This window comes from Sciurus vulgaris (assembly GCF_902686455.1).
Source record: "Sciurus vulgaris genome assembly, chromosome: 13".
NCBI lineage: Eukaryota > Metazoa > Chordata > Mammalia > Rodentia > Sciuridae > Sciurus > Sciurus vulgaris.
Genome location: NC_136474.1, coordinates 17895392 through 17919744, shown reverse-complemented (window position 1 = coordinate 17919744; position 24353 = coordinate 17895392). Strand labels below are relative to the sequence as shown.

The 24353-nt window shown below is 38.4% G+C and overlaps 1 protein-coding gene across 1 annotated transcript; it reads left to right on the top strand.

Moving 5' to 3' along the window:
- Positions 1-776: 776 nt before the first annotated feature.
- ZNF510 (zinc finger protein 510) lies at positions 777-22832 on the top strand (the record flags this gene model as incomplete). Its single annotated transcript, XM_079108376.1, has 5 exons — positions 777-1113; positions 1756-1814; positions 15050-15176; positions 15457-15552; positions 17974-22832. The coding sequence occupies 5 exons, from the start codon at positions 777-779 to the stop codon at positions 19656-19658; spliced, it is 2304 nt and encodes a 767-aa protein (XP_078964502.1). The 3' UTR covers positions 19659-22832.
- Between the last annotated feature and the right edge of the window lie 1521 nt (positions 22833-24353).

Genomic DNA, 24353 nt, shown 5'->3' with positions numbered 1-24353 from the left:
GATTTTGTGTACTTTCAGGTATGATGTAATATCAGTGGGGTTACTTGATGATCATAGATATTGTATAAAAATAAAAATTCTAGAAAATTCATTTTCTAGAATTTGTTACATTTTACAGCTTTACTAACAAAAACTATATTTGTTTTCTTTTGGCAGCTCTAAGTTCAAAGGCACACTGATATAGTGGTCCATGTTTTTCCCTTTATAATAAAAAATTTTCAAACAAAAAATAAAAAATAGCAAAATGAGAATACCCATATTCTATAGGTGTAATTTTTCTAATTCTTCTTTGGAAGTGTCTGAGATGAAACCCAGGATCTTAGACTTGCTAAACACATACATTACCACTGAATTACATTCCCAGGCCTAAAGGTAGCAAGTCTTTTAATATTTTTACTTTTTTGCCTTTTCCAATTATTTTATTAAAGGAAATCACAAATGTGTAATAGAACACAAAACACTTAAAACATGCAGTTCTTTAATGTGTTAAATTACCTACGTGATCCCAATGAACAAGTCATGGCAACGTTCCTCAATATTTTTAATATCCAGTGCATACACCAATTTCCCCCATCATTTCCAAATAGATTCTCTAGCTCCTGTTTTCTACAGCTAAGATCAGATCAAGGACTACATGCTGTATGTGCCATTAGAACAAAAATTCTGTGTAACCTCTGGGCCTCCGGGCAGAACCTGGATTTCTGGTATCAAGACACACTGTCTATAACAGGCTATTCCCACCTAAACCTTCCAAAAGGAAAATAAAGACACGAAGCATGGCGCCTGACCTGAGGCCTTATGGGAAGTGTAGTCCCAGTGGGGCGCCGGGCAGCTCGCTGGGGGCGGGCGCGCGGCTCCTTCCGCGCGTGCGCAGACAGCACGGGCTGCCCCACTTCCGCAGTTTCTGCGCGGCAGAGCGTCGGAAGCCAGGGCCTCAGCGAGGCTTTTGGAGCCGCGTGGGGCCACGTGCTTGTGTGCAGGGGCGGAGCCCCGAGCGGAGCAAGCCTGGCCGGGCCTTCCTCCTCTCACCTGGGGGCCGCGGCGGGATGTCTCCGCATCCAGAAGCCATCCCGGACTGCGGGCCGGCAGACGCCGCGGCCCGCGGCGTGGAAGGTGAGCGCGGCGAGGGCCGTTCTACAGGCGGCTCCCGCGGGTTCCGAGACCCTCGCCCCGTCCACCCCGGTAGCCCTAGACCTAGGCGTCCCCCGGCTCCCACGCGTTGAGCCAGAAACGGATGCTGCCTCTGGCTCTGAGGCCTTGCAGAGCGTCCGCCCGAGGTGCTGACCCGCGCGGGCACCTAGGACAGAGCCGGGAGCGGCACAGCGCGGCCCGCTCCAGAGTCGCCGCCACAGGGCGCTTCTCAGAAGCACTTTGGAAAAACTGCACTAAATTGGAACAAAAAATTTCAACCATTCTCCCTTTAAGCATCTGTTTTTCCCTGTTTTCTATTGTTCTTCCATTGGCACAAGTGACGTCAGCACAATAGCACTGTGGGTTTTGCTTTGACTCTCAGCCCTTGCGAAAAGAAGACGCATTCTGAATAAATTAACAGGGAGAATAATTGACAGTCACCCAGTGAAAGTGAGGGTGCGTCCCCGCCATCGCATTAGTCTGGCGCAGCAGGGGTTGTCCGTGCAGGGCTTCCTACCCATTCTCAAGGTTCCGGGGAACTTTTGTCCCCCGCTAGTGTAAGGAGACTTAGGCGGGTGCTTATGAGCCTGACCAGACGTCTCATGACTGTCTCCTTACCCCCAGCGTTTCCTTCTCATTTCTCAACTCTCTTCCAAGAGCAACACAAAACGAACATATCTCAGGTGAGTTTTTAATCAGCCTTTTTCTTCTGAATTTCTAGGTATTTAAGGGTCTGTCAATTAATATGGAAAAGTGGGCTGGAGTTGTGGCTCAGTGGTAGATCGCTTGCTTAGCATGTGAGGCACTGGATTCAAATCTCAGCACTACATATAAATAAGTGAAAAAATAAAGGTCCATCAAAAAATAAATGAAATTGATATGGAAAAGTAAAAATAAGAATGGATCAGGATCTCTCAGATACAATATAGAAGTCAGTGAAAACACAGCAGAATTTGCATGTAAAGATGCAGATCCTCTAATGCAGATTTTCCAAAGTGCAGCTGGCAGTTTCATTCTGACTTTTCGGATACCCATGGCACAGAATTGGGCTGACAATATTTGTTTAAAGATTTCTCTTTAGGAGAGACTTAAGCCACACTGAATCCTTGTGGAATCTAAACAGTGAAATGGAGAAAAGTGTCTTTGTTGGTCTTCATGTAAGTGACAGTAAAAAATCTTCCCAATAACAGCCCTGAGGTAATGCAGTATATTGCTTCTCCTTTTCCCTTACTGTTAGGAGAGTGTGTTGGACCAAAGTGGGGATTTTGTTAACACAGTTTTTCAGGTAACTAAAACAAGTTGAGACTGACAGTTTGTCAGAGAAAGGACAGATACATGGTGTAGGCTCAGTCAAAGGGGGAGAGGTGAAAAGAATGATGTCAGCCCTAAAGAATGGGTGGGACTTTGGCTGTTACAGAGCATGGAGTTTCTTAACCTTTTAAGAGCAGTCTATGAAATGCCTTTGTCTGTTGCTTTTGTTGCTGTAACAAAATACCTGACACTGGGTAATTTATAAAGAGATGTGTTTGGGCTCCCAGTTCTACAAGCCCAAGATCATGGATACTGCATCTGTGTGACTCTGTTCAGGGTCTCTTGGTGGAAGGGCACTGGGCATGTATAGAAGACAGGTATGTGTGTGACAGAGAGAGGGTGTCAGGCTCCTTCTATGATAACATCCTTTTCCAGGAACTATATTAATTCTTTATGAGGCTCTTTTTCCCTTTTAAAATGATCGATATCTGAGTTTATTTCTTGGTTCTCAGTTCTACAGAATGGAGCCATGTGGCTGTGTTTATGCCAGTATCAGGCTGTCTTAATTACTAAGAAAATACAAATCCTCCAGTTTTTGTTTTTGTTTTTTTTTTCCTCAAGATTGTTTTGACTATTTAGGGTTCCTCGAAAATTATGTGAATCTGAGGATTGGCATTTCTGCAAAATGGCCTTTGGGATATTGATACAGATTTCATTGTAAATCTCTCATAGGAAAATTGCCATCTTAATATAAATCTTCCAATCATGCGCATAGACTGCCCTTTCATTTATTAGGTCTTTAATTCCTTTCAAAAATGTTTTCTAGTGTTCATGCATAAGTCATGTATCTTTTTTTTTTTTTTTTAGCTAAGTTATCCATAGACACTCATTTACATTGAATGAAGTTTCTTTCCTGACCATCCAAATCTGAGCTTTGTCAAAAAAGCCTCTCATGATCAGCCCTTTTGAAATTATACCACCTACCATTCAACCTCATTTACCTAGTGTCCTACCTGATATCTTAAAACCCTTTCTAACTCACTTTAGGGATGCTTTCTGGAAATATGCTCACACACATCTTCCCCAGCCACAATATTTAGAGGTCCCTCTGTCTATTTCTGTGGGGGACTTAGTCTACTTTTCCTTTCCATAACCCATAGCTTCCCATAAGGAAAGTGGAAAGGCCTATCTAATGTCATTCTAACTACCCCCACTACAGCCAAGTTAGAAGGGCACTCTTCCTGGGTTCAGTTCAGCAATTTAAAATGCCCCCCAATAATGCCTTTATCAGTCTGTTCTTACAGGGCCCACCTGACTCCACATTAGTGATTTCCCAGACATTCCTGAGGAAGAGGCAAAACCTCACACTGAAACTCCTGATGCCCCTTTCTCAGACTTTTGTTTGCCTTTTCTTAACATTACTCAGAGATAAATCAAATTTATATTATTTACTCGTACTGCAACTTTCTCCTTCTCTGCACCAGACCTTATTTGAGATATGTGGTTCCAGTCAGCTTTCCCTGTCTGACTCCCACCCCAATCTCTGCCTTCTGTTTTCTCTATCTTGTTTTTGGCTCCTTAAACAGACATCCTGAACCTGAGACAGTAGAGACAAGAAGTAGCTGGTTAATTCATGGAGAGTCCCATCCCTGCAGAAAACAATGTACATTATTCAAGCCTTGAAGATACACTCCCTGTTGTGGGGACAAATGGTAAATGAACACAAATAACTGGGGTATATTTAAGAAAAACAGATCACTGTACTGTTCCTCCTAACAGGTTCACCATGCTTGTTCTTATAACACATACAATTACTATCTTTGAAAATATTGTTAATTGTGTCTCTGGACTTAGGTAATTTGTGGAGCAGGGTGGAGATAACTAAATGAACAAAAATTATGGTTCCAAGATAAATCATGCTTGCTTTGCTCAAAAGGAACAAAGCTCATAAATTCATGGGAAGAACATCCCAAATCTGATTGGGTTTCAACTAAAATTATCAAAGCCCTCAATTATTTTTTTAATTAAAATATTTTTTATTTTTACAGATTGCATTTTGATTCATTGTACACAAATGGGGCACTACTTTTCATTTCTATGGTTGTACACAATGTAGATTGACACCATTCATGTAATCTTACATATATATAGGGTAATACTGTTCCATTCTACTCACTTTCTTTCCTCCACCCCCTCCCACCCCATTTTCCTCTACACCGTCCAAAGTTCCTTCATTCTTCTCTTCCCCCCCACCATGCCCCCTCATTATATATTGTCATGCACTTATCAGAGAAAACATTCAGCCTTTGGTTTTTTGGGCTTGGCCTATTTCACTTAGCATGATATTTTCCAACTTCATCCATTTACCAGCAAATGCCATAATTTTATTCTTCTTTATGGCTGAGTAATATTCCATTGTGTGTGTATATATATATATATATACCATGGTTTCTTTATCCATTTGTCAATTGAAGGGCATCTAGGTTGGTTCCACAATCTAGCTATTGTGAATTGAGCTGCTATGAACATTTATGTGGCTGCATCACTGAAGTATGCTGATCTTAAGTCCTTTGGGTATAAACTGAGGAGTGGGATAGCTGGGTCGAATGGTGGATCCATTCCAAGCTTTCTGAGACTCTCCATACTGCTTTCCAGAGTGGCTGCACCAATTTGCAACTCCACCAGCAATGTACGTGTCACCGTCCAGCGAGACATAAAGACACATACACCTCAGATTGTCATGAAGAGCTTCTTTTTTTTTATTCGGATAACACCCTCTATATATAAGCAGTCTCATGCATAAGCAATTTCTATCAGATATGTCCACCCAATCCTGTTAAAGGTCAAGCAATCACAAGCTCAAGCATACATGTAGCCAATTGTAATAGCTTCCTGTTTTTCTCCAGGCATACTAAGCACGCCCTTTGGCTCCCTGCCAGCCCACAGTATGAGTGTGCCTTTTTCCCCACATCCACGCCAACACTTATTATTGCTTGTGTTCTTGATAATAGCCATTCTGATTGGAGTTAGATGAAATCTTGGGGTGGTTTTAATTTGCATTTCTCTAATTACTAGGGATGATGAGCACTTTTTCATATATTTGTTGATCACCTGTATATCTTCTTCTGTGAAGTGTCTGCCCTTATCCCATATTTATTGGGTTCTTTGTATTTTGGATGGAAAGTTTTGGAAGTTCTTTATAAACTTTGGAGATGAGTGCTCTGTCTGAAGTGTGTGTGGAAAAGATTTTTCTCCCACAAAAGAGTAGGCTCTCTTTTCACATTATTGTTTCCTGTGCTGAGAAAAAAACTTTTTAGTTTGAATCTATACCATTTATTGATTCTTGCTTTTATTTCTTGCGCTATGGGGTTTGTGTTAAGGAAGTCTGGTCCTAAGCCAATGTGATGGAGATTCAGTCCTACTTTTTCTTCTGTTTGGTGAAGGGTCTCAGGTCTAATTCCTAGATCCTTGACCCATGTCAAGTTGAGTTTTTTACAGGGTGAGAGATGGGGGTTTAATTTCATTTTACTGCGTTTGGAATTCAGTTTTGCCAGCACCGTTTGTTGAAGAGGCTGTCTTTTCTCCATTGTTAAGTTTTTGGCACTTTTGTCTAGTATGAGATAACTGTACTTATGTGGGTATGTCTCTGTGTCTTCTATCCTGTACCATTGGTCTACCTGTCCATTTTGGTGCTAATACCATGCCATTTTTGTTACTATTGCTCTGTAGTAGAGTTTAAGGTCTGGTATAGTGATACCTCTTGCATCACTCTTCTGCCCAGGATTGCTTTGCCTATTCTGGGTCTTCTGTTCTTCCAGATGAATTTCATGATTGCTTTTTCTGTTTCTATGAAAAATGTCACTGAGATTTTAATTGGAATTGCACTGAATCTGTATGGCGCCTTTGGAAGTATGACCATTTTGACAATATTAATTCTGCCTATCCAAGAACATGGGAGATCTTTCCATCTTCTAAGGTCTTCTTCAATTTACCTCTTTGGTTAGATTGATGCCCAAGTTTTTGTTTTTTTTTTTTTTTTTTTTTTTTGAGGCTAATGCGAATGGATTTGTTTTCCTCATTTCCCTTTCAGTTGTTTCATCGCTTATGTATAAAAATGCTTTAGATTTATCTGTGTTGATTTTATATCCTGCTATTTTGCTGAATTCATTTATGAGGTCTAGAAGTTTTCTGGTGGAGTTTTTTGGATCCTCTAAATAGAGATCATGTCATCAGCAAATAGTGACAGCTTGAGTTCCTCTTTTCCTATTCGTATCCCTTTAATTTGTTTAGTGTGACTAATTGCTCTGGCTAGTATTTCAAGTACCATGTTGAATAGAAGTGGTGAAAGAGGACATCCCTGTCTTGTTCCCGTTTTTAAAGGGAATGGTTTCAGTTTTTCTCCATTAAGAATGATGTTGGCCCTGGGCTTAGCATAAATAGCCTTTACAATGTTCAGGTACGTTCCTACTATCCCTAATTTTTCTAGTGTGTTGAGCATGAAGGAGTGTTGTATTTTGTCAAATGCTTTTTGTGTGTCAGTTGAAATAACCATATGATTCTTATCCTTAAGTCTATTGACATGATGGATTATTACATTTATTGATTTACAGATGTTGAACCAACCTTCATTCCCAGGGTGAACCCCACTTGATCATGGTGCACTATCGTCTTAATATGTTTCTGGATGCAGTTTGCCAGGATTTTGTTGAAGATTTTTTTGTCTCTATTTATCAAGGATATTGGTCTAAATTTTTCTTTCCTTGATATGTCTTTTCCTGGTTTGGGTATGAGGGTGATATTAGCTTCATCAATGAGTTTGGTAGGGTTCCCTCCTTTTCTATTTCCTGGAATACTTTGAGAAGTATTGGAATGAGTTCTTCTTTGAAGGTCTTGTAGAACTCAGCTGAGAATCCGTCTGGTCCTGGGCTTTTCTTGGTTGGTAGGCTTTTGATGGCTTCTTCTATTTCATTGCTTGATATTGATCTGTTTAAATTGTGTATGTCCTCCTGGTTCAGTTTGGGAGGAGCATATGTCTCTAGAAATTTGTCGATGTCTTTGGTAGTTTGTAGGAATATAGATTTTCAAAGTAGTTTCTCATTATGTTCTGTATTTCAGTGGTGTCTGTCGTGATATTTCCTTTTTCATTATGAATTTTAGTAATTTGAGTTTGCTCTCTTTGTTAGTGTTGCTAAGGGTTTGTCTGTTTACTTTTTCAAAGAACCAACTTTTTGTTTTGTCAATGTTTTGAATTGTTTCTTTTGTTTCAATTTCATTGATTTCAGCTCTGATTTTAATGATTTCCTGTCTTCTACTACTTTTGGTGTTGTTCTGGTTTTTTCCTAAGGCTTTGAGCTGTAATGTTAAGGTCATTTAGTTGTTGACTTCTTATTCTTTTCTTGAATGCGCTCCATGCAATGAATTGTCTTAGTACTGCTTTCATAGTGTCCCAGAGATTTTGATATGTTGTATCATCATTCTCATTTACCTCTAAGAATTTTTTTATCTCCTCCCTGATGTTTTCTGTTATCCATGCTTCATTCAGTAGCATATTATTTAGTCCCCAGGTGTTGGAGTAATTTCTGTTTTTTTTTTTTTTTTCATTGATTTCTAATTTCATTCCATTATGATCTGATAGAACACAAGGCGGTATCTCTTTTTTTGCATTTACTAAGGGCTGCTTTGTGGCATAACATATGGTCTATTTTCGAGAAGGTTCCATGTGCTGCTGAGAAGAAAGCATATTCACTCATTGATGGATGGCATATTCTATATATGTCTGTTCAGTCTAAGTTACTCATTGTGTTATTGAGTTTTATGGTTTTTTTGTTTGGAAGCTCTATCCGGTGGTGACAGTGATGTATTAAAGTCACCCAGAATTAATTGTGTTGTGGTCTATTTGATTCCTGGAATTGAGATGGATTTGTTTGATGTACACGGATGCACCATTGTTTGGGGCATAAATATTTACAATCGTTATGTCTTCCTGATTTATTGGTTCCTTTAAGCAGTATGAAATGTCATTCTTTGTCCCTTCTGACTAACTTTGGCTTGAAGTCCACTTTATCTGATATAAGGATGGAAACCCCCGCTTTTTTACTGAGTCCATGTGCATGGTAGGTTTTTACCCATCCTTTCACCTTTAGTCTGTGGATGTCTTTTTCTATGAGCTGAGTCTCTTGAAGGCAGCATATTGTTGGGTCTTTTCTTTTTAATTCATTGTGCCAGTCTATGTCTTTTGATTGATGAGTTTAGACGATTAACATTCAGGGTTATTATTGAGATATGATTTGTATTCCCAGTCATTTGGGCTTATTTTTGGTTTTGAACTTTGCTTGGTTTCTCCTTTGAATGGATTTTCCTTTAAGGTAGTTCCTCCCTTTGCTGACCTCCATTGTTGTTTTTCATTTCCTCCTCATAGAATATTTTGTTGAGAATATTCTGTAGTGCAGGCTTTCTATTTGTACGTTCTTTTAACTTTTGTTTATCATGGAAGGATTTTATTTTGTCTTCAAATCTGAAGGTTAGTTTTGCTGGGTAAAGGATTCTTGGTTGGCAACCATGTTCTTTCAGAGCTTGAAATATGTTGTTCCAGTCCCTTCTAGCTTTTAGAGTCTGGACTGAGAAATGTGGTGATATACGTATTGGTTTTCCCCCATATGCAATCTGATGCTTTTCTCTCTCAGTCTTCAAAATCCTATCTTTATTTTGGATGTTAGGCATTTTCATTATAATGTGCCTTGGTGTGAATCTGTTGTGATTTTGTGCATTTGGTTTTCTGTAAGCCTCTTGTATTTGATTTTCCATTTCATTCTTCAGGTTTGGGAAATTTTCTGATATTATTCATTTAATCGGTTGTTTATTCCTTTGGTTTGTATCTCTGTGCCTTCCTCAATCCCGATACTTAAGTTTTGGTCTTTTCATGATGTCCCATAGTTCTTGGAGATTCTGTTCATGATTTCTTACCATCTTCTCTGTTTGGGCAACTTTATTTTCAATATTAAATATTTTGTCTTCATTTTCTGTCTTCCATGTGGTCTAGTCTGTTGGTGATGCTTTCCATTGAGTGTTTTATTTGGTTTATTGTTTGCTTCATTTCAAGGATTTCCTTTTTTTTTTTTTTTTTTTTTTTTTAGAATCTTTCTTTGTTGAAATGATCTTTTGCTTCCTGCAGTTGCTCTTTCAACTGCTTATTGGTATGATCATTCATTGCCTGCATTTGCTCTCTCATCTATCCTTTGCTTCATGAATCATTTTAGTCATGTATAATCTGAAGTCCTTTTCTAACATTTCTTCTATCATACTGTCACTGGATTTTATTAATATAGAATCTAGATTTGTTTGTTTTTCTTCTCTTGTTTTTTCACGTTGTTCATGTATCTTCCCCTCTAGTAGTGCAGATCTGGGGTATTGCAGTTTCCTCCCTATAGGTTTCCAAAACCTTTTCTTTAAGGGGGAGATCAATATTAGCAGTGCCCAGTTCAGACAGTATGCAACCCGAACCAAATAGCCCCTATGAGGACATTAACAATATTGTCATAATTAACAGAATGAGTTCAATTATTGTCTTCAGTATAACAGAGAAATTTGCAATAAGGTCTACAGTTTCTAATGGAGGACCAAGAGGATGAGGAGGGGTGTAGGATGTAGCTGTTAATGGGATGAGAAAAGAATATTTAGAATTTCTAGATCATAGAAAGTGTGAGAGTGTAATCAAAAGAAGTGGGGTGTTAGCTTGAGAAAAGGAAGAAAGAGACTCTGAGGGAACAGGTAAACAAAAGGAAAAGAGAACGAGAAAAGTAAAGAAATAAAAACTTAAAATTGTTCAATAAGGAGAAAAAAGAAAACCTACACTCTAATAGTCATATAGTATTCAAACCTCCCAGTCTTCAGTAGCCTGATGTCAGAGGTACCTGACAATGAGCTTCAAGTCTCCAGCAGATGTCTCAGGATGGAATTTGCCCCACCTAAAGATGGGAGATACAGCTTCCAGAATTATCCAAGATGGCCACTCTAGCTTCCAAATGTGTTGGCAAATGGGGAGCTGCAGCTCAGAGTGTGGGCGTGGTCAGCTGGAGGTCCTGGAGGCGGGGTGCAGTCAGTTGGGCCAGGGTCCTGGAGGTGGGATATTGTCAGTCTCATTGGGATCCTGGAAGCAGGGTGCAATCAGTTGGACTGGGGGTCCTGGTGGTAGGGCACAGGCAGTCGGTCTGGGGGTCCTGGTACCGGGGAACAGTCAGTTGATGTGAGGGCCCCGGAATCTGGGAGTGATGGGTCGGGCTGAGGGATCCTGGAGATGGGACTCAGTGAGTCCAACCAGGAGTCGTAACTACAAGTCCCAGCTGCTGTCTCAAAATGGCGGCAGCCACATGTAACCAAAGCTGCAGGTACTGTGACAGTGAACTTCCAGGCAACAGCAGGCAGCTGGTGCTCCACTTGTGGTCTGTGATCAGTCTGCTGACTGCTGTCGGACAATCGGGAGGTGAACCTCGGGTAATGGGTGATGGGTAGGTGAAAGGCAGGCGATGGACAGGCAAGCGGCAGGCCAATGGCAGATGGTAGGCGCCAGACAGTGAGCAATGAAGAAACAGATATCCTCTGCTTGAAACCTGAGTTATGGAGCAACAAGAAACTCACCCTCCCTCTAGTCTGCCATCTTCGATCTCCCAGGTATCTTCTTGATTAAATTTATTTTCTAGTATTTTACCATATTGTAAATAGAATTGTTTTCTTAATTTTTTCAATTGTTTATTGCCAGTAAGAGATGCAAATGATTTTTATGTGTTCATTTTGTATCCTGCAACTTTACTGAATATACTATATTTGTGGATTCTGCAATGTTATCTATATTAAATCATGTGATGTGTGAATAGATTTAATTTTTTTCTAATTTGGATGGCTCTTTTCTTCCTTTCTTACTTATTTAACATGGCTAGATCTTCTAGTACACTGAATAGAAATGATTAAAGCAGCCTTCCTGTCTTGTTCCTGAGCTTTAGAGGAAACCTTCCTGTCTTTTATCCTCATGTTTGGTGTTAGTATCGGTTTTTTAAAAATGTTTTTTATTTTGTTGAGCAAGTTCCCTTCTGTTCCTACTGTGTTGTTTGCTTTATATCATGAAAGTATGTTGAATTTTGTCAAATGCTAGTTTATCATCTGCTGTACATCCTTTAGTCTCTCAATGTGACATATTGCATTGATTTTCTTATGGCAAGTCACATCGCAATTATGCAGTAAATTGTACTTACGGAGTACAGTGATGTTCCTGCACTTACCATGGGTATATCCCAATAACCCTGTCATAAATTGAAAATATCATAAGTCCAAATTGCACTTAATACACTAACCTAAGCTTACCCTAACCTGCTTTAATCATACTGAGGACATTCATACCTTGGGCAAAATCATCTAACATAGTCTGTTTTATACTAAAATATAATTTCTACTGCATATAAATCACTTCCCCATCATGAAGTTACCACACACAGACAAGTTAAGCCATCATACACAGGGGAACATTTGTCTTCCTTTTTATTATGCTGGTATTATATTGAAGGTCATTTGCACCTATAATCAAAAGGAATATTGATCTATAGATTTCTTTGTCCGAGTTTGGTTGAAGATAACTGAATGGATTGAATTAGGATGTGTTTCCTTTTCTTCTATTTATGGAAGAATTAGAGAAGGTTATAATCCATTCTTTAACTATTTGGTAGATTTACCAGTGAAACCATTTGGTTTCAGGCTTTCTTTTTGGGAGAATTTTAATTACTGAAAGGTCTATCCAGATTTATTTATTTTTATTTAATTTATTTGGTTTTGTGTGTAATACTGGAGATGAAACCCAGGCTTTGCATGTACTAGGTAAGTTCTCTTCCACTGGTCTACATCCTCAGACCTTATTCAGATGTTCTTTCTGGGTCAATTTTTGTACTTTGCGTGTTTCTAAGGAATATGTACATCTCATTGGGATTATCAAATGTGTTGATATTTGTTGTATCCTCTCATTGTCCTTTTTATTTTTGGTAGGTTAGTAGTACTGTTCTTCCATTAGTTCAAAACATTTAAAGTATTGATTTGAGATCTTCTTTTAAGTAGATGCTACAGCTGTGATTTTTTTTTTTTAGCACTGCTTTAGCTTCATCCCATGAGTTTTGGTGAATTTTTATTTGATTGCATTTTCAGTGTTTTCAATGTATTTTTAAATTTCCTGTTTGATTTTTCCTTTGAAACAGCAAGTTGGAAATCCTCCAATCTGTGTGGCTCCTATAGATTTCACACATTTGAGTTTTATCTTCCTATTGTCTTATGTGGAGTCTAATGTTATCTGTTTCAGAAAGCACACAAGCAGGTCCTGATTCTCCCCATAGGTTCCCATTGATCGTCCATTTTCCCAGCTTTATTCTTGTAAAAATGTTAGTTTTCATATTGCTACATCTCTAAGGTTCAAAGCCAAAGCCTGTTGGTGGCAGGGTTTTTTGTTTTTTTGTTTTTTTCCTATTTCATTGAGACATATTTTCTATTTTGTTTTTTTTGAATAAGCAAAATATGTGAATATGTCTGTGTTCCGATAAAATTTTATTTACAAAAACAAGTGGTGATGGTGGTGTTTTTCTTGATTTCCAAAAAGAAACAGATACAGTGGGCTAGATTTGGCTTTTGGACTATAATTTGCTAACTCCAATACCCCTGTTTTTTCGATCTGCTTTTCTGTGAGTTACTGGAAGAGTTGTATTAAAATCACTAATGGTCTTTTTATCATTTTTATCAACTTTTGTTTATATACAAGCAACTTCCCATTATCCTCAGTAGCAATGTTCTATAAAGTCACTGTGAATACTGAATTAGTAAATACTGAACCATGACTCAGAGAGGAAATACAGGGTTTCGTTCCTGCAAACCTCTGGTCATATTTTCATAAACCAGTCAATATGTAATCTTGTCATGTGTCTGTTTAAAGATATTTTATTTAATAATATTGTTGATTCACAAACATTGGGCTAACAGCCAATAGAACACCATAGCTAATGTCTGAACAAAGCTTATCTAGCTTAAATGTTTTCTCCACCTTGCATGTCCTAACCTTCCATACACTTAAGAACACTAGACAGTATTTCACTATTACACAAGTAGGCTGTATTAGGCAGCTTTGTGTTACTGTGACCAAAATATCCAATAAGAACCTCTCAGAGGAGAAAAAGTTTGACTCTCAGTTCCAGAGATTTAGTTCATGGCCAGCCAACCCCTTTGCTCTGGGCCCAAAGTGAGGCTGAACATCATGGTAGAAGGATGTGGTAGAGGAGCACTTCCATTCATGGCAGCCAGGAAGCAGAGAGGTTGAAGTATGGTCCACAGGGAAGATGTCCCCATTCCCCCAGTGACCCATTTCCTCCAGTCATGACCCCCTTGCCTACCTTTACCACCTAGTCAGTCCATTCAAACTAGGGTAGACTGATTAGGTTTACAACTTTCGTAATCACATCATTTCACCTAAATATTATTGCATTACCAGGAGCTTTTGAGGGATACTTTATCTCCAAACCTTAGCAGAGGCCATTTTTCAAAAGTGAATTCATTGAGGAAAAGCACAAAAATACAAAAAAGGTGGAACTAAATAAACTGAGAATAGCTTACTTGTTTATAGTATCAGAACTAAAACCAAAAGAACATCATTTTATTCAACCTCAGCTGGGGCAACTCAAATTTTGTGTCATTCTACAGATGACCAAAGTGACCCACAAGATAACTATGAATATTCATTTTGAGGTTACAATAAACCTAGGTGAAGAGTTGAGTTCACAGTTACATACTTCGTGAATGAGAAATGTTTGCATTTGAAATTTCTATTTTCCAGTACATACTTGTTTATATTTGTTATATATTTTGCTGAGAGGATCATTTTATCATTCTAAGTTGTTACGTATCAGCTTTTATCATGCTTTCTTACCTTAAAAATCTACTTTTCTTGATACTAATATAACCATGTCAACTTTCTTTTGACTAACAATTACGTGGTAGTTTTTTTTTTAATACCCTTTTAATTTCAATCTACATTTTTTTTTTATTTAATATGTTTTCTTTGTTATTTTTGTGTTAACAATTTTTCCTTAAGTCAGATTTTTTGGTGCAGAGGTTAGCAGATTGTTCCTGTAAAGTGTCAGGTAATAATTTTTTCCTGTTGACAATTGCAAGGTCTCTGATGGTATTTCTCAGCAATGCTGTTTCAACACAAGGAGCCATGGGCAATGAAACGTGCATAGGTTTGGCTGAGTTCTAATTAAGGTTTATTTTAAAATCAATGAGCCAGATTTGACTCACAGGCCAAAATGTTTGGATTATGTCCATAGAAGCCTACAGGAGTTGTAATAAAGTGGTAGGAAGGTTTTTTTTTTTTTTTTTTTACATTTTCTGGCCATAAAAAGAAACAAAAGTTGCTAACATCTATTGGTAGTTCTTGTTTATAATTCAAAAATATATACATATGAATTGTTACATTTTTACTAATTGAGTAACTTCAAAGAATAAGATAATATCAGATCCATAATAGATTTTTTTAATAATCATTTTAACCTCTTTATATTTAAACATAATAGGAATCATTTCCATGAGTATTTTTTTTGTCTAGTTCTAATTCTGGACCTTACTGATTAACCAAAATGTACTGTTCCAGGCATCACTGTCATTCAGGGATGTGACTGTGGAACTCAGCCAGGAGGAGTGGCAACACATGGGCCCTGCTCAGAGGACCCTGTACAGAGACGTGATGCTGGAGAACTACAGCCACCTTGTCTCCATGGGTGAGCACTTGCCCTTGCCACTCCATGGAGAAGGCACTTCCTTTTTACTTGCCGGCATGTGTGAACACCTGTAAAGTTCCATATTATTTAGGATTTTCATTCAACAGTCCAAAGTAACTAAACTGTTAAAGGTACCACAGAGATTGTGTTGTCAGCTCCCAATGATGAATTCACATGAGCACCTTCAGGATGCTGTTCCTGAAGCTGTACCTTCTTCCACTTTTGGAAGCCAGAATGGTCATATATCTGGCCTAAGCCCTCAATTATTCCCTATTCATAGGGTACTGCATTTTCAAGCCAGAGGTGATCCTCAAGTTAGAGCAAGGAGAAGCACCTTGGTTCTCAGAGGAGGAGATTTCAAACCAGAATGACCCAGGTGAGTTGCTGATCACTTACCAGACAGAACTGTGTGTGGTAGTTAGACTCCAGATGGTCAGTGTACACGTGAACACTTTTGTATCACAGAACTTTGTGGAAAAAGATCAAACTTGTAAAAACAACCAAAGGGAAATGATTAATAAATCTGACTCCATTAAAATTTAAAACCTTGTTCATAGAAGATAACCTTTAAGAGGGCAAAAGACCACATAATAGCAGAATTGGAATACAGTGAAAGTAACCTAGACAGAGTAAGCTTCCTGAAAATGTGAAGAACTTCCATAAGTCAGTGTGGGAAAAGGTAGACAACACCATTGAAAACTGGGCAAAAGACTCTGAACAGGCACTTTTTAAAGGGCCAGTAAATCTGAAAATTTCTCACATTAGTTTTTATATTATGCAAAGTGAAATAAGAGATATGTGGTAAGATTAACCAATCTGGCAATACCAAGTTCTGGTGGGGATATGAATTATGAGAGATAAGTATTCATGAACTAGAAGTATAACCTTGTAAAACTATTGTGAAATCAGGTGTATGCCACCCCGTCTAGTAATGTTTTGCATACATTTTAAGCAAGCAAGCTCTTTGTTCTCGCTACACCCTATAAAAGGTATAATTGTATTTTCTAGTACATATAACAATATTAATGGGAATGTTGTTTATATTTGATAAAATTTGACTCACCAGCCATATATTGGAAAAATTGCTGAATTCTTTAAGGAAGAATTATGTAGCCACGTGAAATTTTGTGCAATGATTATAAAGATTAAGCCAAAAAAATCCAAAAATTATCAATATGTATATATCACTGCATTATGTTACACATGAAATCTTCATGTACTTATATATTATTCCATGTCATGTTAGCCTTTTGTTGCTAAAACCCAAACACCTGACATGAACCACTTAAAGACAGATTTATTTTGGCTCAGTTTCAAAGGTTTCCATCCATTGTTGACAGACTACATTGCTGTGGACCTGAGGTGAGGCAGAACATCATGGTTAAAGAGTCTGGCAGAAGTAGAGCTGTTCACCTGATGGCAACTGAGAAGGAGATCAGGGAGTGGAATGGGCTGGGGAGGAGAACTACCCTTCTAGGGCATATCCTAGTGACCTACTTTCTACAACCATACCCTACTGCCTACAGTTTCCACCACCTCCCAGTAGGCCATTCAACTCTCAGTAGGTTAATCCCCTGATGAGGTCAGAGTATTTATGATCTAATCACTTCCCAAAAACCCCTCTCTGAACATTGCTCCATTGGCAAGTAAGCCTTCAACACATGAACCTTAGGGGGAAATTCCAGTCTCAACTATAATAACACTTAGTTTGAAGGGGTGAAAGAGAAGTGACAGGTTACATATTTTGCAATATAAATGATCAAGTACAGTCATCTAGAATACATAAAAAAAATGTGGACCTTTCTTAAATGTCATATTTACAATAAGTCCTTCCTTGATTCCTCATTTAAAATTGAACCCCTGTGTCACATTGAAATGTGGAAACTCAGGATGGTAATCAAGTTCACTTATTGTCGCATTCTGATAAAATTAATAAAAGATGACAACCAGATGGAACTGTGAATCTAATTAAGTTACAAGAATGAATTTTCTTTTAATCAGTTTATACAATATTTGCTTGTATTTCTGTGAATCATAACAGTAAGATAGGTTAGAACCTGAGCTAAAATCTTCTTTATGATCATGTGGAAATTGGTGCTGTTATACATTTAGTATTGAAAAGTTGATGGAAATGAGTGATATCTGATTGGAAGAATATAAACAATGTAGTCCAGTATAATATGGATATATCTGGACCTAGCCTTCCCAAACTAAGCTTTTTCCATATTATTTCATGTATATTTTGTCCCACTATTTGTTACTGTACTGAAGTTCATAGTCTTTGTCGTATTCATCCTATTATCCACTTTATCTGAGGCCTAACATAACCATGCCTGTAAAACTAATTTCTATTTCCTTTTTTTTTTAGTAAGTACTCATTTACTACATGTCAAATAGTATTCTTTGTCAGTTTCCTCTCCCATTTGCTCCATATTCATGTTATTTTTAAAAGGAGAGTTGGGCCAGGCGTGGTGGCACATGCCTGTAATCCCAGCAGCTCGGTTGGCTGAGGCAGGAGGATCTCAAGTTCAAAGCCAGCCTCAGCAACAGTGAGGCGCTAAGCAACTCAGTGAGACCCTGTCTCTAAATAAAATACAAGATATAGCTGGGGATGTGGCTCAGTGGCTGAGTGCCCCTGAGTTCAATCCCCGGTATCCCTCCCAAAAAAGAGAGTTGGATGCACATATTTTGAATTATTCGGTTTTGAGAACTCGATGTAATGAAACAGACCTGTGCATAAACCCTACTCCTAAGAAGTGTACAGTTCATAAGATGTTTTCAATTTTTCTCGTTTTAGAAAATTACGAAGTCAATGACTTGATCAAGAGGAGCAAGAAAATCAAAGACAAATACTTGCAGCCGATAATATTCATAAAAAATAAAACATTGACTAGAGAGAAAGGGAAATTTGGGGGAAAACCATTTAATCTGCACACAGCTCCAATTTGTTCAACAGAACTGTCTTGCAGATGTGAATCATGGGGAGTGAATTTTCAAAATATTTCTAAATTTATCCAAAATAATAGAAACTGTTCAACAAAGAAAGCAGATTGCCATAATGTATGTGAGAATTTGCCTTTCAAAATTAAGTTTGGCAGAAGTCATACTGGAAAGAACTTTAATGAATACAGTAAAAACACACAAGCCCTTAGTTATAAGGAAACTCTTGAGCATAAGGAGTTTCAAACATTGGAGCAAGATTTTGAAGGTAATAAAATTGGAAAAATCTGTCATAAGACTGACTTTGTTACATGTAAGGGTTCTCACACAGAAGAAAAATCCTGTAAAGGTGATGAAAGAAGGAAAAACCTTCATAAGATAACTCCTTTTGACCACAGAAGAATTAACACAGTGGAGAAACGCTCTTGTCTTCACCAGTGTGGAAAATCTTCCTTTGGGAAGTCAGCCCTGGGGGAATACAGTAAATCTAACACGACTGTGACACATCATGAACCTAACGCACATGGAAGTGATTTCAGCAAGCAGTCATGCCTCACTCAGTCCCTGAGAACTGTCACAAAAGAGAATCCATTGATATCTAATGGCAGAACACAAACTGGGGATAAATCCTTTGAATATGAAAATAAGAGGTCCTGTCAGACATTAACCTGCAAAATACGGCAGAGAACTCACTCTGACATAAAACCCTACAGATGTAATGAATGTGGGAAATCCTTTTGTCAGAAAGGACATCTCGTTCAGCATCAGAGAACTCACACAGGAGAGAAACCATTTGAATGTAATGAATGTGGAAAAACTTTCTCCCAGAAGTCCCACCTCAGTACACATCAAAGAATTCACACAGCAGAGAAACCCTATAAGTGTAATGAATGTGGGAAAACGTTTGTCCAAAAGTCAACCCTCCGGGGACATCAGAGAATCCACACAGGAGAGAAACCCTATGAATGTAGTGAGTGTGGGAAAACTTTTGTACAGAAGTCAACCCTCAGAGATCATCACAGAATTCACACAGGGGAGAAATCCTTTCAGTGTAACGAATGTGGAAAAACTTTTGGCCAGAAATCTAACCTCAGAATACATCAAAGAACTCATAGTGGGGAGAAAACATATCAATGTGATGAATGTGAAAAATCCTTCTGGCGCAAAGACCATCTCATTCAACACCAGAAAACTCACACAGGAGAGAGACCATTCAAATGTAATGAGTGTGGGAAAACTTTTGCCCGGACATCAACCCTCCGAGTGCATCAGAGAATTCACACTGGGGAGAAACCTTTTAAATGTAATGAGTGTGGGAAAAAGTTTGTACGGAAGGCAATCCTTAGTGATCATCAGAGAATTCATACAGGGGAGAAACCCTTTCAGTGTAATAAATGTGGGAAAACATTTGGCCAGAAATCAAACCTCAGAATACATCAGAGAATTCACAGTGCAGAGAAATCTTATGAATGGAATGAATATGGGAAAGTGTATAAGTCAACTCTGTATCAGAGAATTCAGGGAGGAAGGAAACTCTATTGATAACTGTAGAAAATATTTCTGACAAAAAGACTGATTTGACAACAGGGTATTTAGGAAATTCAATTGGAAGTACATTCACACATGTATACTAATAGCAACATAAGTGAACCTTTATAGCAGTTCACACAAAAAAGAAACCATATGAATATCAATGTAGGAAGACTTATCTAAAAGGCAACCCTTAGATATATCTAAGAATTCACACAGACTTCTGTTTTTTCAGAGGACGATAGGAAATCCTTTTGAATGAAGTCATACCCTTTTAGATAGTTCATGCATCACACAGTCTGTTAATCTGTTCACCAGTAACGGTTTCATTTTTCTTTAAGGTGCATAACTAGTCTAAATTCCCTTTCACTTAAGAGGGATTTGTGACAGGCTGCTGGAGTGTGGATGCCTGTGGATATGCCACACCCAGATTTACAAATCAAAGAATTTCCTGAGCAGCCTCCAAGGCCCTGTAAAAATAAAATGAATATGATTTCTGGGTCAGCCTGTGGTGCCATCCCTTAATGTGGCATAGCCCAAGGTAAGAAAGGCCAGCATGGTTGAACACATTGGTGGATATAAGTTCTCTTCCACACCTTTACTGATGAAAAATATTTTGAACAGATATTAAGCTTTTATTCTATTGAACCTCTTGCATGTTTTGATACACTTGTTTCTATATCTAGGTTAGCTGTCACTGTTAGGAAGGCAGAATACAGGTGTGTAAACCAAGTGTAAGTCAGCCAGAGGACACCAGCCTCTTCAGAAGACTACTGGATTGAGTCAAAGAGGACAAGAGAATTCATACAAAAGTCATCCTTTCCAGATAATGAAATAGATGGCATCACCTGATAACAGTGTTTTAGAGGAACTCTAAGTGTTGGAAGAGGCTTTTTTGTTGTTAGTGGTGGTTGGTTGATATTGGTTGAATGGTGAGCAGCCACCACACAGCTCAGAGGAACTATTTCTTGCTGAATGACATAAAGCCCCTGCCTTCACAGAGCTATATACCACAAGCACAACTTCTTTAAGGAGTAAGGTTTCCTTGTCTCCAAGGGGGGTCTGGAAGCCATTAGGAATCACCTGAGTACTTGGGGGAATGTCTGGGGAGGGAAAAGACTCAAATGTTTGTGGCTATATTGAATACAAGTGCCCAAGTCAACATCTGGCCAGTTCTGATGGAGGTAGGGGCCCCTTGATTTAGCCAATGAAGTTTGAAAGGGTTCACAGTAGGGAAGGGAAAGGTAACTTGGTGGATGGAATTCTGTAGGTCAGTGCAATAGACTGGTTACTTCTATATCTCAAAGTATACTGAAGTGCTGGGGATGTAACATGGTGATGGTGTGCTTGCCTAGCATGTGTGAAGCCCTGGGTTCGATCCCCATTACCAAAAAAAAAAGGTATAGTAAGAATTGATATGGTATATGCTCTGTTTCCCACAAGTCATACAAGGAATTCTCCCAATCAGGAAGAGTGGCATGTGAAGAAAAACAACTATTAGCTAAACCAGGCTCTTTTCCACAATGGAAACCATTGTCTTCAATAGAAGCCTCTGCCTGAAATTCCAGTTTTGGGGTATACCGTCGTGGACTCAACAACTAACAAAATGAGAACAACCCAGCAAGCCTCAACTTGTGGAATGAAAACTATTTTAAGAATGCAGCTGTTGTAGGTCCATAGTAGTATCTCAGCTGTACATGAAACAGCAGAAGGTTTTCTTTATAAGAGAAATTTATTTCCCACTTCATTACCTGAAACAGAACTTCTGACTTAGTAGGGCCCTCAGTTTGTGGAGATTAATCTAATTGGGCCTTGTTTGCTAACTTGAAAGCACTACAATGCTATATCTACTTAAAATTTGTCTTTATATACCCCAAAATGAGAGTGATCTCTCCTCAGTGAACAGATCACAAGGATTCCTCAGTGCTGCCCAGTACTTCATTGGATAAAACTTGTATTCCTATTGAAACTTGGGCTCTTGCTGTGACCTAGTTATTGTAAATTCCAATTAGGAAATGAGATTAAAGGCACCCCCTTTGTTGTTCTGAATTGTGAGAGAAAATCACAGCTGCTGGCACCCCCACGGTGTGCTCCATTAGATGTCCATGATGAAGCCATTCTCTAATGAGACTAAAATGGAAGCAAGCTGCTGATCCAGCTTTCTCTGTTCAGATTGCCAACACTGCCACTATATCCATCACTGTACTGGTGTATGAAAACATTATTACACTGGGCACAAAGATCTGTATATACCCCATATCTCTATTGGTGTCATTTGATGTAAGAATCTACAAATTTTTTTCCTTTTGAATGAATAGGCAATATTCTGCATACCATTTCGTTAGATCACCTTTTTCCTACTGATTTTTAATGTCTTTGCATACTAAATTGTCAGTTTTAAAGATACTGCTTGTTTACCACCTTCCATTCTGTTTATCATTCCCTCTATTCTGTTACTTCAGTAAGATATCCTCCTCTTATGAACCAGACTGGCACATACCTCATGACCCAGAATACCTGATCTTTCTACTCTGATACTGAAGGATGTTTGAATCAATATTCTTTCACAGAAGGATGTTCAGGTTTGGAAAATTAGAATCCTAGAATTTTAGAAGTGGAACATCATTGATCAGTGACACTAACTGAGTGGCCAGCAGCCTTGCTAGGGAAATGCATTTGCAATATACGGTTACACACGAAGAGAAGCAAACAACAGGGAGATTGGTGGTTAGTGCTACAGTCCGTGAGAAGCAAAATATCATGTTTGTTCCCTATAACCCTTGGTAATATAAAGAAGGTCTTCCATTGTTTAAACTCTTGGGTTTTACTTAAACACTTTCTTAAGACATTTAAAATTGTCTTCTTCTCTGTTCCCTTTCAAGTAGAATATTTTAGGATCATGATTGGGTTTGGTGTTAAGTTCAGGATTAGGTACCACACCCCCGCCAGATGGAACTAAAGTCATCCAGGTGACCAGGTAATAGAAGTCCCACGACTGGGCACTTGGGCCTTATCTTCTGTCCCTTTTACATATAACACATCACAGTTAGAGGTCATGGTCTCTGTTCTCATCATGAATCTTCCCTTCTGCCTGCCTGGCTCATCTTACCAAGTTGTGGTCTTCTTCCAATAGATGGGTGCCTCACCTAGTAAACCTAGCAACGTTAATTTTTTTGCCCACCTTAATGATTTTTAAAAAACCCATGAGGGCAGGAATTTTTGTGGTCTTTTTTTTAATGATGTCCCAAACACATAAAACAATTCTTGATTAATTATTAAACACTTAGAAATCTTTGTCAAAGTTAGTTATCAAAGGGAAATATGAACTTCTTAGATGCTGTAAGTTCTTTTTGGATGATTCATTAAGTATAAAAGTATTACTGTAAGCTCCCCATTCACCAGTTTCTGTTTCCGAATTTACTAAATTAATTTGTTCTTAGTACTCAGAACTAAGAATACTATTTTGATCTTTGTTGACCAAAATTTATTTTCAGTGAACTTAGAATTCCTAATTCAGTTTTTCTTCATATCCATTCTCTCTTTTTATTCACAGTCTAGTCTTTTTTATTTACTTTCACGTGAATATTTTAGAGAAATATTCAGTCAATTTTGCCAAACAATTATAAAGGCAAAATCATACTTCTAAGATCAACCAAAGGGATTAGTATACAAAAAAAAAAAAAAAAAAAAAAAAACTGGGAATTATCTGTTTAGTTCATTTTAACAGTAGTTCCCTCATTTTTACTTCCCAAATCATTGCCCTGACAGGTGAGAAGAAAAGTTTTTGTTTTTTTAATTTTGTCAAGTTGGAGAACAGCTCCTCAGAGAGATGTCTGGCCTGAAAGGGGCCTAACATTTGACCTGCTTCCCTGTTTGTCTCCTGATGTGTTTGCCCTCATATTGAATGCGTCCTTGTAGACCCAAAGACATTCTGTCCTCCCACCAGGGCAGCTTTAGACAGTTAAGGAAGAGAAACAAATGTGTTTCTTGTCAGGTCGCACAATCTGTTAAGTGCCCTAAGCTTGTGTGGCCAACCAGCTATCTAAGGGACCTGGTATCCTCAGGATCACTGCATAGTTGGCTTGACCAACAGCTGAGAAACTAATTCGGCCGACCTGGCAAAATAGACATGAAAACAACAGTACTGCTATTCAGTAACTCGACCAAAGAGATCTGCTGTGGCCAGAGGATGGTTCAGGACGGGAAATGTCAGCACTCTGCTCTTCCCATCATTTGATTCCTTGTTCACCAAATGTCTCAAATTCACAGATTCGTAATAACTAGGTGGCAATAGGAAAGAGGCAACACATTAAAAAAAGACATATTTCTAATGCTTCCATTAAGAGTAGCAGTCCAGAGCTGAAGAAATGACTCCTTTTGGAGAGTGCTCACGTCTCCATCTTGTTCAGCTCTGTCAACAAAGGCTTCTAAGTGCCTTCTCTGGATGTTGTGGGCTTTAAGGAAAGTTCTGTTCATGACTTGTATTAGAATAAAGAAGCAGGGCAGGATTACAACAATCACATTTGAAAGTACAAAAATAGCAGTAATAAGCTACACTGATTGCTTAATGGAGACTTCAACACTCAATTATAAATTTTATAATAATTAGGAGACAAAAAGGAAACAATATTTGAGCTGCACTATTAAACAGTTAAGGCTAACATCTATATAGAAATACCCAGCAACACCAGTGTAGACATTTTTCTC